At 39.0% G+C, this 17,270-nt stretch overlaps 1 protein-coding gene across 2 annotated transcripts in view; it reads left to right on the forward strand.

Moving 5' to 3' along the window:
• Rock1 (Rho associated coiled-coil containing protein kinase 1) overlaps positions 1-17,270 on the forward strand; it is a 123,817-nt gene that overhangs the window by 88,037 nt on the left and 18,510 nt on the right. For both annotated transcript variants that reach the window (XM_048363694.1, XM_048363696.1), the window contains 5 exons: positions 876-945; positions 3,914-4,008; positions 12,175-12,340; positions 14,387-14,480; positions 15,110-15,198. In XM_048363694.1, coding sequence (XP_048219651.1) covers positions 876-945; positions 3,914-4,008; positions 12,175-12,340; positions 14,387-14,480; positions 15,110-15,198 — 514 coding nt within the window. The remainder of the gene's footprint in view (positions 1-875; positions 946-3,913; positions 4,009-12,174; positions 12,341-14,386; positions 14,481-15,109; positions 15,199-17,270) is intronic.

Raw genomic sequence — 17,270 nt, forward strand, 5'->3', positions numbered from 1 at the left:
CCTAGCTACTCAGGAGGCTAAGATCTGAGGATTCCAGTTTGAAGCCTGCCTGGGCAGACAAATGCATGGATTTTATCTCCACTTAAGCAGGAAAAAGCTGAAAGTGGCAATGTGACTCAGGTGGTAGAATGCCAGCACTGAGTGAAAAATGCTGAGCAAGAGTGCATGGCCCTGAGTTTATGCCCCAGCATTTGCACAACAAAGAAAGAGAAAAAAGTGCCCTCTGCTTTGTCTGACATTCTCCACCACAACCACCACCACCACCACCACCCCCACCCCCAGTCCTGGGGCTTGGACTCGGCCTGAGCACTGTCCCTGGTTTCTTTTTGCTCAAGGCTAGCAGTCTGCCACTTGAGCCACAGCACCACTTCTGGGTTTTTCTATATATGTGGTGCCAAAGAACTGAACCCAGGGCTTCATGTATAGGAGACAAGCATTCTTACTACTAGGCCATATTCCCAGCCCCTGTCTGATATCTTTCATATAAAGTAAATGGAAGACAGTATGGCCTGGACAAATTAAAGTAACACTATATAATGACGAGGGCTTTTTAAAGGCTATTTCAGTGAATTTTTTTTAATTCCAGCAACTAAGAATTATATAAATTGGAGCTGGGAATATGGCTTAGCAGTAGAGTGCTTGCCTTGCATGCACTGGGTTTGATTCCTTAGCACCACATATATAGAAAAATCCAGAAGTGGCACTGTGGCTCAAGTGGTAGAGTGTTAACCTTGAGCAAAAAGAAGCCAGTGCTCAGGTGCTGAGTCCAAGCCCCAGGAAAAGCAAAAAAAAAAAAAAGAATTATATAAATTAAGAATAATATAAAGTCTAACATAAATTGGAACATTTGTTTACTGTTTTTCTTTTATCTAAAGACAGTACAGAGGAAATGAAGGACAAATGCGGGAACTACAAGATCAACTTGAAGCTGAACAGTATTTCTCCGTAAGTGAAAATAATTTATAAAGTATTTATAAAGTGTTTTATTTTTATTTATTTTTATTTTTTGGCCAATCCTGGGGCTTGGACTCAGGGCCTGAGCACTGTCCCTGGCTTCTTTTTGCTCAAGGCTAGCACTCTGCCACTTGAGCCACAGTGCCATTTCTGGCCGTTTTCTGTATATGTGGTGCTGGGGAATTGAATCCAGGGCCTCATGTATACGATACAAGCACTCTTGCCACTAGCCCATACCCCCAGCCCTATAAAGTGTTTTAAAACCTACCTTAAAACAAGATATTTATATCTTTTTTGCAAACTGATGGTTCTTAAATGACAGTGAAGAGGTTTTACCCTTTTTATCATCTCCTGACTATATTCCATATCTAAGTCAGGGGCTATTTTAAGTTGTGAAGAAATAACCATAAATGTGCAAAGCTTCCCAGATTCCACCAAATTAGAGCTATAAATAAGACTTTGTGGCCAAGCACAAAGTACTTTCCTGTAAGTACATTCCTGTAATCTCATCATTCAGGTTGAGCAGAAGGAAGATGAGTTCAAGACCAGCCTAGGCTACGTAAAGTCACCTTGTGTCCACAAGAGACTTTCTTAAAATATTTTTTTACTAGAATATGTTAGTTTTACAAGGGAGTTCCATTGTGACATTTACAGTGTATTCTTGTCAACTCAACCCTTTCTACCAGTCTAACCCATTCCACTCCTCATTCTTAAGACAATTTTAACTGTTTTCATTTTTCTAGTTACCTACACAGAAATGAACTGTGTCAAGTATATTCATCTTCATTCACCCATTTTATGAGCCTTCCTGCTGGTGTCCACTCTCAAATATGAGCCTCCTTTACCTTCTTCCCATTCTTTTTTTTAATGTGTGTATATTACTTGTTCCAAGGAGTTTCACTATGATATATAATGATGATGTCTGTATGTTATTTTACTTCTAATACCCTTCTCTATTGCTTCCTCTTCATCCACATTCCCCAGCTTCCATTGTGGTTTCTTATATACTGTCTTCATACATACATAGTTGCATTGTACTTTCAAAAGATTATTCACCCTCTTGAAAGATTTTGTTAATGGTCTGCTTTCCATGATATAGCTCATGAATCCAGCTTAAAATGGCCTTGAGTAATAAATATAACTGTTTAAGAACTTTATCCTATTTTAGCTTTTTTGTTTGGCTTTTTCTCCATACATGTTATTCTAATTTACTAATAGGCCAAGTTATTTTCATATTTACAGCTGTTGCTGTACTGGTAAAGATCCTTTCCCATATGGTTGGCTGTCTTTCTGTTTTGGTGGCTATGTCCTTAGCTGTGCAGAAACTTTTTAATTTGTAGTAGTCCCATTTGTCGAGTCTCCCCTATTTATTGTGCCCCTGGGACTATATTCAGGAAGTTCCTTCCTGTGTCTATAAGTTCTAGTGTCTTTCCTACTCTGTCCTTCAGTAGTTTCAAGGATTCAGGTCTGATACTGAGATCCTTGATCCATTTTGAGTTGATCTTGGTGCATGGTGATAGGCTTGGGTCTACTTTGAGTTTTCTGCATATGGCTGCCCAGTTCTCCCAGCACTAGTAGTTGAAGAGGCTGTGTTTATTCCACTGTATGTCTTTAGCTCCTTTGTCGAATATCAGCTGACTGTAAGAGTGCGGTTTTATTTCTGGATCTTCAAGTCTAATCCATTGGTCTTCCGGTCTGTTTTTATACCAATACCAGGCTGTTTTTGTTATGATGGCTCTATAGTAGAGCTTGAATCAAGTCTGATATTGTGATACCTCCTGCACTGCTCTTTTTGCCTAGAATTGCTTTGGCTAGTCTAGGTCTTTTGCTGTTCCATATGAATTTATGGGTTGCTTTCTCTATTTCAGTGAAGAATGTAACTGGGATTTTGATGGGGATTGCATTGAATTTGTATAACAATTTGGGCAATATGCCTATTTTAAGTGTATAGATCAATGATTCTTTTTTTTTTTGCCAGTCCTGGGCCTTGGACTCAGGGCCTGAGCACTGTCCCTGGCTTCTTTTTGCTCAAGGCTAGCACTCTGCCACTTGAGCCACAGCGCCACTTGTGGCCGATTTCTATATATGTGGTGCTGAGGAATTGAACCCAGGGCTTCATGCATACGAGGCAAATGCTCTTGCCACTAGGCCATATCCCCAGCCCCCAGATCAATGATTCTTGACTGTACACTCCTGACTGCCACCACAATCAACATTTAGAACATTTTCTTCACCATAGAAATATCTTTGTGTCCACTCTGAAGTCAGTTTTCTCTACCCACTTCTATCTGCCACAGCAGCTTTCTGTCACTACTGTTTGTTTTTACTTACTCTAGAATTTTATTTATTAGAAATGTTGGAGTATGTACTTCAACACCAGGTATCTTTCATTCAGCACTGTAGTTTCTAAGATTTGTTACTTTGTGTGTACCAACAATGTATTCTTTTTTATTACTGAGTAGTATGATTGTACTACATTTTTTAAAACAATATGTTCATAGAATATCTAAATTGCTTCCAGTTTGGAGCTGCTATGAATAATGCTGTAAAAATTTATGTGTATATTGTGTAGACATGTATTTGCATTTGTTGTGGAAAAATACTTTAAGAGGGGAATTGTTATTTGCTTAGCTGCTTTTTTTGGGGGGGGGGGGATTGGTCCCGGGGATTGAACTCAAGGCCTTGGCACTGTTTCTATGCCTTTGTGCCCAAGGTTAGTGCTCTGTCACTTGAGCCACAGCTCCACTTCCAGCCTTTTGGTAGTTAGTTGGAAATAAGATTCTCAAGACATTTCTGCCCAGGCTGGTTCTGAACCACTATCCTCATATCTTAGCCTCCTGAGTAGCTAGGATTACAGGCATGCGCCACCAGCACCCAGCTTACTTGTTTGTCTTTTAAGAAACTGCTGAATTGTTTCTAACTCATTATAAATAGTCATTTCTTATTTCTTGTTTTGCAGACACTTTATAAAACCCAGGTAAAGGAACTTAAGGAAGAAATTGAAGAAAAAAACAGAGAAAATTTAAAGAAGATTCAAGAACTACAAAATGAAAAGTATGTTTGTTTCATTTCAGAACAAGATTTCATATTCCTGCTTGGCATTCTTAGCTTAAAGTTGTGTTTAAAGAGGTTCGTCATAATATTGATGAGAATAATATATATTTTATTTAGATTCTTGTGAACAGTTAGACTAGGCTGAAATTTTCTTTCAGAGCAAGAAACAGTGTAACAAAGGAATACTATAATAGTTACAAGGAAGTAGAGAAAGTAAGTCACCAATAACATACAAGAAAATCAGAGTAAGGCATCTCAAAACCTAAGAGAATTGATATTTCAAATATCCAGTGTCTTAGTGGAATATTTCAATATTTGAATACTTAAAGAAAGTAGTTGGGTGCAGTGTCACAAACATGTAATTCTCAGTGACTTAAGAGGTAGAGAGTTGGGGAATCGCAGTTCAAGACCAACCCAGACCAAAAAAAACCCCAGCTACATGCAGTGGTACACTCTTGTCATCTCTAGCACAAAGACGCACAAGTAGGAAAATCAGCCTAGGCCAGTCCAGGCATAAAGAAAGACCCTGCCTCCTTGAAAATAACCAATGAAAAAGGGGATGGAGGTACAGTTTATGTAGATTTTAGTCACCACAAAGGAAGGAAGAAGGGAGGGGAAAAGAAAAAGAGCAAAAAGATGATTAACTGGAAACATGACTCAAGTAGTAGAGCATCAGATGTGAGCATGAATTTCAGCTGAAGAAGCAGCTTCAGCCCATGTTTGTAATCCTAGCTACTTAGGAGGCTGAGATCTGAGGATCATAGTTCAAACACAGCCCACGCTTGAAATTCTCTGAGACTTTTATCTTCAATAACCACTAAAAAGCCTTTCTTGGAGCTGTAGTTCAAGTGGTAGAGTGCTACCCTTGAGCAAAAAAGGCTCAGGGACAGCACTCAGTTGTTGATTTCAAGCCCCAATAAGGACAAATGCATAAGTACACTGAGTGAGAGTGCTAGGCCCCAGTGTTAGTATTTAAAAGAAAGAGGGCTAGGAATATGGCCTAGTGGCAAGAGTACTTGCCTCGTATACATGAAGCCCTGAGTTCGATTCCTCAGCACCACATATATAGAAAGGCCAGAAGTGGCTCAAGTGGTAGAGTGCTAGCCTTGAGCAAACAGAAGCCAGGGACAGTGTTCAGGTGCTGAGTTCAAGCCTCAGAACTGGCAAAAAAAAAAAAAAGAAAGAAAGAAAGAAAGAAATATGACCAATTAACTACTACAAAGCTGGAAGCAGAGCTGTGGCAAGAGTGGTAGTGTTAGTTAGCCTTGAGAAAAACAGCTCTGGGATAGTAGCCAGGCCAAAGTTCATGCCCTAGGCCCAGTCAAAAAAAAAAAAAAAAGAAAAGAAAAATATGTCAGTTTCCAATATTTCAGCCAGGCACTGTCAGTTGGCTGACACCTATAATTCTAGATACTCAGGAGGCTAAGATCTGGAGGATTGAGGTTCAATTATAGCTTGAGCAGAAAAGTCCCATCTCAAACCACAAAATTTTGCACTGGAGGCATGGCTCAAGTAGCACAGTGTTAGCCATGAGCAAGCAAGCCAAGAGCTAAGCAAGAGCACAGGTTCTGAGTACTGGAACACATAAAAGGATTAAATGTTCTAAATATTCAGAAAGGCCAAGTGAAAATTCAACAGTCATTCTGCTACCTCAGAGCATTGGACTTTATCTTGTACCTGGGACATTTTCCTCCAGATAGCGACATGGCTTGCCTCTTAACCCTCTTCAGTCTAAGTCTAAACATTCTCTCATAGGTGCTAGCCTTATTATCAGAGCCCATTTCCTTGCTGCTTAATTCATGTGTTCCTCATTCATTGTTTTTCCTTCTACTAGAATTTAAGCTGTATCCCTTGAATCCTATGGACTTTCCTGATATATTATTCCTAAAAGTAATTTATCTATAATCCTATCTACTCAGAAGACTAAAATCTGAGCATTGCAGTTCAAAGCCAGTTGCAGCATGAAAGTCATTATTATTTCCAATTCACCACCAAAAAGCCAGAAGTGTAGCTGCGACACAGTGCTCTCCTTGAGCAAAAAAAGCTAAAGGACAGCACCAAGGTGCTGAGTTCAAGCCTCACTACTGATACCAAAAATAACATAAAAATCAAGAGATTTAGCTGTTAAGATAAAGATTCAGCAGTTGTTAAATATAAAGAAGCCCATCTCTGAACACTTTCTTTGGGCCAAGAAAATTCTAGGTATTTAGAATGTAGCAGTGACAGTCTAGGTATTTCTGATCTTCTAAGTCCACAAGAACCTGGTCTATTGGTACTTGGCATTCTTTGAGGAGATAAGAGAAAAAAAGGAAAAAGTAATCTTAAATATTAATAAGACAGGTTTTCTACTTCGTAAGTTATAGAGGAAGTCTGTTGACCATAGATACAGATTATTTTCCTGAATCATGTCATTCTTTCTTGCATTTTTTTCATAATTACATAACCAACAATAGAGCATTCTGGGATAAAAAGTTTCTGGAATTTAAAATTATAACTTAGATAATTTTTATCTGTTTTCATTTTTGAGTTACAGTCTGGCTGTATTTCCCAGATTGTCCTTAAGTTTGAAATCCTATGTTGAAAATAAACTACACACCTTGTTGGTGGGTGTGGAAGGGAAGAACTGGGGGAACTGGGAGAGAGTAAGGGAAGGGTAACGTAACTAACCCCACTGGATATCACTTAAAATAGCAACTAAAAAATGGGGGGGGGGAATCAAAATCCTGCTGTCTCAGCCACCTGAGTGCTGATGGTATAAGTACACTACATACTTTCCAAGTTTAATGCAAAGCAGTAACTCCAGATGAGACATGTTATGACTTAAAATCCTTTTTATAATGTTGTTCATAGACATAACATTGGCAGAGTTTCCTGCCAATTATGCTATTTCCCTATTGTTTTCCTAGGGTTGCATGATGAAGTACCACAACATTTTAGATGGCTTAAACAATAGAACTTTACTCTTTCCCAATTCTGGATACTAGAAGTTCCGATATAGGTACTGCCAGGACCAACAATGTTCTCACCAAAGACCCTAAGGAAGAATCTTTGCCTTGTTTCAGCTTCCTTGGTCTGTGTCAGTAGCTATATTTCTCTAATCCCTTCCTCCATCACAGGACCCTGTTTAGTAGCCCTGTCTTCTTAAAAACAACAAAACAAAAAACCTAGAAATCAGGACATTATTACTCTAACATGCTTGTTCTTCCTAAAGAAGACCAATTTATCTTTGGTCACCATTTCATCCTCTTTGAATACTCCAGGTGCTGCATAATTGTTTTTAGAACGAATGGTTTCTGTCTTTTCTTTTTTACTGTTTTTGCTGGTAATGGGGCTTGTGCTCTCGTTTGGCTTTTTCACTCGTGTCTGGTGCTCAGCCACTTGTGCCACACTTTCTCTTCCAGTTTTTTTGTTGTTGTTGTTTGGTTGTTTTTTGTTTGTTTGGTTGTTTTTTGTAAGGACAAAAGAGTTGATTAATTCAGCTCCAGCCCATCCCACAACCTATGTGGTCATGAGCTCCACCTCCTTGCTGAGCAGAGTTTTTATTGACAATAGGGTAGGGGGAGGGATAACCATGACAATGGCTTTGTGATTGGGTGGGGCTCCCAGGTTTACACTTGACTGGCCAGCCTGTAATAGTGAGTAGTAATGATAAGATTGTCACATGGGGGGATAGTTTAAAATCCCAAATCTTATCATTACTACTCACTATTACAGATGGCTGGCAAGTTACTGCCAGTAGACAGACATGGGCATTAGAAAGGCATGCTTACAAACTATTCTTCTAGGACCTCCGGGCTCTGATTGACTTTTGAAGGGCCAAGCACACATGACTCTAGGATCTGACACCCTCTCTGCCTTTCAAGCAGTGGCTTACTGCATCCAGATGCTCCATCCCTTTTTGTCCCAGGAGTAACCTTTCCATTCTGAGGTAAATGCACCTTTGGCATTTTGCTTGGTCCATCGCTGGACTTGGGCTTGGGGCCTGAGTGCTGTCCCTCAGCTCTCCAGCTCAAGGCTAACACTCTGCCACTTTGAGCTCAGACATAACTCACAACTCTGTTCCCAGCACTCTGCTGGCTGATTAGAGATGAGACTCTCACAGGGACCTTTCTCTGCCCGGGCTGGCTTCAAACCACAGATCATGGGTCTGTAAGGCCACTTTACTCCAATTAAACCAAAAAGGTGCTCGACACGGAAGTAGGTTTTTTGGGGGGTTTTTTTTGGCCATTCCTGGGGCTTGGACTCAGGGCCTGAGCACTGTCCCTGGCTTCCTTTTGCTCAAGGCTAGCACTCTGCCACTTGAGCCACAGCGCCACTTCTGGCCGTTTTCCATATATGTGGTACTGGGGAATTGAACCCAGGGCTTCATGTATACGAGGCAGGCTCTCTTGCTACTAGGCCATATCCCCAGCCACGGAAATAGTTTTTAAGCATGATCTTACCTGGAACTTATTAAGGACCAAAGTTACATCTGACAAACTTGTCATCTGTCCTTCTCTGTGAACCTGTCTGCAGTTTTTACAGAAAACCTGCAACGTAAACAATCTCATATCTAGAAATCCCTTTTTTAATTTAAAGTCTTTAACACTCTTTAGCATTCTGGCTGCTCCTTTTTACTTCCAAATTTTTCATCTAGAAATGCATTTTAAAGCCTTTAAAAGTAGAGGCTTTTACACCTTTGCCTCAGCCTTATTTGCATCTGAAAAACTCTGAAACCCAGGCAGCATCTAGCCTCCTGGCTGGCTGCCTGTTTTAAAAGAGCCATTTTTTTTTCTTCAGTCCCAGCTACTGCATGAAGACCTTTGAACTCAAAAGGCAATTTTTCTTAATGCAAGAACTACGAAATTAGAATTCCCCATTAGTTTAATATATTCTTTAAAATATTTGCCTGATTATATGTAACTTAAGATAGTCTCACTGTTACATCACAGTATACACATAAAATTCAGTACTTAATGGGCTGAGGATATAGCCTAGTGGCAAGAGTGCCTGCCTCGGATACATGAGGCCCTAGGTTCGATTCCCCAGCACCACATATACAGAAAACGGCCAGAAGCGGCGCTGTGGCTCAAGTGGCAGAGTGCTAGCCTTGAGCGGGAAGAAGCCAGGGACAGTGCTCAGGCCCTGAGTCCAAGGCCCAGGACTGGCCCAAAAAAAAAAAAAAAAAAATTCAGTACTTAAATTATTAAACTGATACCCCAAAACAGTTGTAACAAAAGTATATTTATCCGTGTGCACCAGAATTACCAATAGGAGAATCCAGACTTAGCATATTTGCTTCTCCAATACATCTAAATTGCCAAATACAAATAAACCTTTTAGTCCTCCTTTAAGGTTTTCCGATATTAATAATTTATCCTAAGTGGCAATTTTAGAAATACCAACCAAATCATTTATCTTTACCACAAGATTTCCAATGTTCACCTGAAAACAAAGAGACAAAAGAAAGCCCTCTATTGGCTCCATCCTGACTCCATAGGGCTTGATGAATTCACGCCAGCTTGCCCTTTTCCACCATGAATGGCCGCCCCCATGGCTGTCCCACCACGAGGAGTGGATACACAAGCAGTTTTTTTCTTTTTTTTTTTTGTTTTGTTTTGGCTTTTTTTGGCCAGTCCTGGGACCTGGGCTCAGGGTCTGAGCATTGTCCCTGGCTTCTTTTTACTCAAGGCTAACACTCTGCCACTTGAGCCACAGCGCCCCTTCTGGCCATTTTCTGTATATGTGGTGCTGGGGAATTGAACCCATGGCCTCATGTTTATGAGGCAAGCACTCTTGCCACTAGGCCATATCCCCAGCCCAGTTTTTTTCTTTTTTAACAGTGACAAAGCTTTATATCCAAATTTCTGATATTTATCAGTGAAGGAAAATAAATTTCAAGTTCCCAATGCCCTTTGCTAAATGGGGTAACTTGATGACAGTGCAAACATCTTAATTCATTAAGATACCCACTTTTTTTTTTTTTTACTGCAAATTAAAGAACCTTTAGAAATCCTTTTTTAACTCTGGCTCCTGTTTTTTAACAATGCACTAATCTTTTAAAACATTTGGTAATGCCCAAACTTGATGGCTTCCTGAAGGTTAAATTTAAACTCACCCATTTTTGCATCACCCAGTCTCAATCTTAAACATATTCATACACATACATACACGTGTGCACACACACATACATACATGCTTATACACAAATATTTGTTTAAAAACTTAAAAGTGCGCGCAAAATGAATACCAGCCATACATTTTTTTCAGGGGCAAGAGGTATTTTTTGCCAATCTTACTCTTGCAAAGACCAGAATTTAAGATAAAACCTTTAATAAATGATTTTAGCATTTTTTTAGTCTCATTTACCAGGGCTTGCTAGTTTTAACAAGGTATTTTAGGACACCAGATACTTTTCTTACTGGAGATAGCTAGAAGGGGGGGTCCCTGGGGCAAGACTCAGCCCACTCAGTACTTGGGGGAAGAAGCTGATCTCTTAGCCTACCAACCTAAATTTTGAGCTCTTTCTTTCACCTCTTTGGAGCTCCCAACTGAAAAGGGTGTGGGGGTACTGTCAGTCTGTCCCATTTTGTCAGTCAAACAGAAATCAGACACGACAATAACACAGACACACACACACAAAGACAGAAAATCCCTCCTGTCAACCGGAGGCAGAACTTACTTAAACCAGGACGCCTGCCACAAAGCCAGGTTAGCGGGAGCAACTCGCCTCGTCCTATCAGAATACAGGAATGAGAGGCACATGCCTCTCCAGGTTGATGAGCTCACAGGCTCCTCCAGTCAGGGATTGGAACATCTCCCAATCCCTCTGCTGACCCCCCCTGGTCAAGCCATCTGCCCAAGGATGTTTCAGGCCCCAGATACAGAACACGACCACATGCAGACAACATGGACACAACTCACCTATCGGTTTTCAACTCTCTAATTCGGGGTCCTGGGGTTTGTGGGTGTCCTGGACGAGCCCCCATCTGATGTGCCAGACCAAGGACTGCTCCCTCCCCCGCCCCCCCCAGAAACCGGCAAGGAGCCAATCTGATGCAAGGACAAGAGAGTCATTTAATTCAGCTCCAGCCGGTCCCACAACCGTCCATGGCAGTGGCCATGTGGTCCTGAGCCCTGCCTCCTTGCTGAGCAGGGTTTTTATTCTTTGTTGTTTTTTGGTGGTTTTTGTTTTTTTTTTTTGCCAGTCCTGGGACTTGAACTCAGGGCCTGGGCACTGTCCCTAGCTTCTTTTGTTCAAAGATTGCACTCTACCACTTGAGCCAGGCACCACTTGCAGCTTTTTCTGTTTATATGGTACTAGGGAATTGAACCCAGGGCTTCATGCATGCTGGCTAGGAGAGCACTCTATCACCAAGACACATTCCCAGCCCTCTTCCAGTTTTTTGGTAGTTATTTGGAGTTAAGAATACCTAGGATTGAGACTGGGGATATAGCCTAGTGGCAAGAGCGTTTGCCTCATATACATGAAGACCTGGGTTCGATTCCCCAGCACCACATATACAGAAAATGGCCAGAAGTGGCACTGTGACTCAAGTGGCAGAGTGCTAGCCTTGAGCAAAAAGAAGCCAGGGACAGTGCTCAGGCCCTGAGTCCAAGGGAAAAAAAAAAAAAAAAAAAGAATATCTAGGATTTGCCTCCCCAGGCTAGCTCTGATTCTCAGATCTCAGATTCCTGAATAGCTAGGATTATAATCATGAGCTACCAGTACCTTGCTAAAGTATAATTTTCGGGGACTATTCCTACATATTTTGTAGTGGTTTGTAAAGATATATATCTTCATAATGTCATTGAATTTTAAATCTAGAAGGCACCTCACATGTTTGTTTGACTTAACTAAATTGAGCTCCAGGAAATATAAGAATCTTGCCTGTTCCTACCTAATTGGTGGTATAGATAAGGATCTGGGTCTGCTCTCCTGGTTTGCCAGTCAGTGGCTTTTCCATTGTGCCTTTTATTTGCATTCCAAATCTGCAACAAATTTTGAAAAAGTAGGTGTAAGAGGTCAATCACTGCTTTTATGGAAAGTATATTTAAAGTTTATTTTAAATGATAAAATACTTAATCCTTTTTACTACTTAAAGATAGTTGTTTTAAACCATGTGATTAAGTTGGAAAACTGCACTGAATTTGTTTATATCCATTTCTTTCAAAATTCTGTTGCAGAGAAACTCTTTCTACTCAGTTGGATCTAGCAGAAACAAAAGCTGAGTCTGAGCAATTGGCTCGAGGACTTTTGGAAGAACAGTATTTTGAACTGACTCAAGAAAGCAAGAAAGCTGCTTCAAGAAACAGACAAGAGATTACAGATAAAGATCATACGGTTAGTCGGGTAAGTATGATAGGTTATATGAGTAAAAACTTGTTTAAACCAAAATGGGTCACATTATGAGCCAAGAGCAAGTGCCTGACTCAAGAGCCTAACTACTCAGGGAAGTGAAACTTATGCCAGCTTAGACAGAAAAGTCCAAGTGTTTCCTCTCCAAAATAACCAGCAGAAAGCCAGGCTGAAGGCATGGCTCAGGTAGCAGAGTACCAGCTGATGAAATATACTGAGTGAATTCAACGCCCTGAATTTACAACCTGGTGAATTCAAAACCCACCCACAAAGGTCAAATTTTTTTAAGTTTAAGCATGACTATGCATATTTATTTACTTACTCTTTATATATAATGATCATTCTATACTTGTGTTTTAAATAGTTAATTATTAAAATCTTGACATTCTGAGGGGTTTTTTTTTACTTGAACATTTTATTCCGTTTTTTGTGAAGAAATGTGTTACGTTGACTTTGTAATTGCATTGAAACTGATCTTATAAGCCAGCATTCTGTGTATACATTCATGTGCATGCATGTGTACTGGTATTAGGGTTTGAACTCAGGACCTTTCACTCTCAGTTTTTTCTTTCTTTTTTTTTTTTTCTCACAGATGGTAGTCTAGTACTTGAGCCACAACTTCAGTCCAACTTTTTTTTTTTTAAATAAGACAGAACATGTTTATTTGAAAAATGAAAGGAAAGCAGCAAAAGTAGAGAAACTCTCTATTTGGCCCCAAAGGGATCTCAATGGAGTTTTCTCAGAGGCTGTATTTATAGTACAGGAATCCTCCCATATCTCCATTCCTGGGCTTTGTTTTGATTTCTTTTTTTTTTTTATTTTTTTTAGTTTTTATTGTCAAACTGATGTACAGAGAGGTTACAGTTTCATACGTTAGGCATTGGATACATTTCTTGTACTGTTTGTAACCTCCTCCCTCATTCCCCCCTTCCTCCTCCCCCTTTCCCTTTTCAGTCCAACTTTTTTGCTGGCTATTAGAGATATAGTCCCTGAATTTTTTGCCCAAGCTGGCTTCAAATTGTGATCTTAAGAGCTCAGCATGTTAGATAGTTAGGCTTATGGACCTGAGCCACTGGCATCTGGCTATGAGCTAGAACTCTTTGAAACTCAGAAAAATTATTTGGAGCTAGGTACCAGTGTTTTATGCCTATAATCTTAGCTACTCAAAAGGCTGAGATCTGAGAATTGCAATTTAGAGTCATCCCAGGCAGGAAAGTCCAATTACCCAGCAAAAACTGAGAAGTGGAGCTTTCGTTCAAATGATGGAGTGCTGACCTTAAGCAAAAAAGCTAAAGGATAGCACCAGGCTCTGTGTCTAGTACTCACACATACAAAAGAAAGAAATAATCTGGGGATGAGAAATTTCTTTGTAGGTACTTACAAAAGGTTTATATCATGGGCTCTATAGAAGTATGGGACAAAAGTGAGAGTTGGAGAATATTTTTCTTTTGAAGCGGCTATGTGCCATGGTATGAACGACCTGAGTTCAAAGCTCAGTTTTATTCCTAAGAAGTTATGTGATCATTGGCTGAGTATGTAGTACAAGAATTGATACTCATTTCATATAATTCTTATGAGTATCAAATGAAAATAATATACAGAGAGTGCTCAAATAGATTGCTAAAAATAGCTAACCAGTATATTTTTGTCATTTTTATCATTAATCTATTGAAGAAACTGAAGACTGATTGCTTGCCCAGAGTCAGATTAATGATAGAACTCAGTACAGATTTTCCAGTTTCCATTCTAAGTATCTTGTCATTACACTTTTTTTATCTAATGCATTTATGTCCATGTGTCTTTGTGTGTGTGGCACACATGTATCTATGTATATACATACACAATTTTTGTAAATTAATTTTTTTAGGTATTTAGAATTTAATTACATCCACATCTTGTAAAATGGAAACAAAGCATTTTCTGTAGATAAGCAGTGACTAACCTGTCCTTACAAATAAAAAATGTGAAATTCTATATATATTAAAACATTCAGCTCTAAATATGTGAAGATGCTGCTGAGACCTTGTGTATTTTGTTTAGCTTGAAGAGACGAACAGCATGCTAACCAAAGATATCGAATTACTAAGAAAAGAAAATGAAGAGCTAACCGAAAACATGCGGAAGGCAGAAGAAGGTATGTAGGGTTTCTTTTTTTTAAAAAATGAAAATACTGCACTGGACTTTGTGGCAGACACCTGTAATTTCAGCATTTGGTACACCAAGGCAGAAAGATACCAAGTTTGAGGCTAGCCAGAGTGAAATAATAAGTTTGTGTCTCTGAACATACCCAAAAAAGAAGGGGAAAGGTGGGGGTGGGGGGGAAGATATCAAAATCGAGAGACAAGGATAAAAAGACAACTCCAAAAGCAATACTTGCAAAACCATTTGGTGTAAACCAACTGAACAACTCATGGCAGGGAGGAGGGAAGTGAGGGAGGAGGTAACAAATTGTACAAGAAATGTATGCTTATGTATGAAACTGTAACCCTCTGTATATCACTTTGAGTATAAGTATTCAGAAAAAAAAATAACAAAAAGATCTGTCATTAATCTTCAGCCGTTATGTTTGTGGTATTTTTTTGAAAATATCTTATCTTCCTATATTAATTAACTTCTGTAGTCTTTTAAGAATTACCTAATGAAGTTACTGAAAGTTACTATGGAGTATATAGTAATGTGAAAAATTGAGGATATTTTTACTTTGGTATTTAGGAAGTAAATTTGGTGTTATATATAGTAATATTTTATACAATTTATTGGCAGAATATAAATTGAAGAAGGAAGAAGAGATCAATAACCTTAAGGCTGCCTTTGAAAAGAATATCAGTACAGAACGAACCCTCAAAACACAGGTACATATGCCCTCAATCTTTTCCTGGATTTATACTTAAGTATCATATATATATATATATATATTTTTTTTTTTTTTTCCAGTCCTGGGCCTTGTACTCAGGGCCTGAGCACTGTCCCTGGCTTCCTTTCGCTCAAGGCTAGCACTCGAACCTAGGGCTCTAGGGCTTCTTGTATAGAAGACAAGCACTCTTGCCACTAGGCCATATTCCCAGCCCAAGTATTTCTGGCTCATACCTGTAATACTGCCTACTTAGAAGACTGAGATTGGGAAAATCATGAAAAGCTCAATGGCCAGAAGTCTGATGTAGATATATTTTGGCTCAAGCACATACTAGGTGGGAAGTGAGACTCTATCTCAAAAATAACCAGCCACAAATAGGGCTAGAAGGATTGCTTAACTGGTAGAGTGCTAAACTAGCAAGCACAAGACCCTGAGTTGAAACCCCAGTGCCAACAAAAGTGAAGTAATTGTTCCTTAGGCACTTTTTGCTAAAATTTAGGTCATAGAACTTCAAACTTTTCACTAGAACAAATAATGTAAATTCTCTCCCCATCAAGTATAGATGGAATTTCAGTTAAATTTTTTAAAGGTAATTTACTAAAAATGTGATATGAATCCTATTATTGGCAATAGGAAAACATGATTTAAAAAAAAAAAAGAAGACATAACTGAATATAAGAGGAAAGACTTGGGAATAAGTAAGAAAATGGAGAATTGAATTTATCATTTTTCTTTGTATTTAATTCTTCATCTAGATAACGTTTTTTCTACTAATGATGTGTTAACATTATACCTGTTACAAGTAGCTCACATTCTTCAAAGTGGGTCATTATAGCTTACTTGATTTTTATAATAAATTTTTTAATTAAATAATTATGTAATCTTCTTACCATTAATCTGTTTCTTTCCCATCATTTCTTCATGTTGCCACTAAAATAGTCTTTCAAAAATGTACTTATAGATGTTGAAATCCTTCAGTGCAGATTTCATTTGCCTTTTTTCAAGATGATATGATGATGGAAAAGATTTACTTTTATTGCATAAAATTTCAAGGGTTAGTAGAGTATCTTATGATGTAAGTTTAAAGGAAGCAAATTGAGAAGAATGCTTTGTAACATATATGATATGTATAAATATAAGAAGAAATGCAGTGGTTAAAAAAACAGTTGAGACATGCAAACGTTAAAGATTTAGATAAATACTGAAATCCAACAATAAATCCTTAAATAAAAATTTAAACTACGAAGTATCTTTTTGACAGTCATTCTGAGATTTAAATCACACATAATACCCAAGTCAAAAACATAGGGAAAGTATTATTTTTGTATTATTTTTGGCACTAAACTATATGAAGAATTTACAGAATAAAGCTTTTTTGTGTGTGTGCCACTCCTGGGGGTTGAACTGAGGACTGGCTAGAATTCTACCACTTGAGCCACAGCTCCACTTCCAAGCTTTTTGGTGGTTAATTGATGTTTAGACTCTCAGGGACTCTCCTGCCCAGGCTGACTTTGACCCATGATCCCCAGATCTCAGCCTCCTGACAAGCTAGAATTACAGGCATGCGCACACTGTTGCCCAGCAGAGTAAGACATTATGCACATTACTCTTTGATCCAGTACTACACATTTAGAAATTGAGCTTAATGGTTAAAACATAGAAATTAAAGCCAGGTGCCAGTGGCTTACACCTGTAATCCTAGCTACTCACAAGGCCAAGATCTAAGTGTCACAGTTTGAAGCAAGCTTTGGTAAGAAACTTTGTGAGATTCTAATCTCTTAACTACCAAAAAAGCTTGGAGTGGAGCTCCAGCTCAAGTGGTAGAGTACTAGTCTTGAGCATAAAAGGCTCAGGCACAGTGCCCAGTCCCTGAATTCAAGCCCTAGGACTAGCGTGCACGTGCACACGCACACACGCACACACACAAAGAAGATACAAATTAATCACTACAGTTGTTGTTTGGTGTTCTGGCCTTGGAACTTGTATTTGATGGTTTTAACTAAGTATGTGTTTTTGGTTTTGTTTTTTTTTTTAATCCCAATAGAGTCCCGCTTCGTTGGCTCATACCTA

The sequence above is a fragment of the Perognathus longimembris genome, chromosome 15 (genome assembly GCF_023159225.1).
Source record: "Perognathus longimembris pacificus isolate PPM17 chromosome 15, ASM2315922v1, whole genome shotgun sequence".
Lineage (NCBI taxonomy): Eukaryota > Metazoa > Chordata > Mammalia > Rodentia > Heteromyidae > Perognathus > Perognathus longimembris.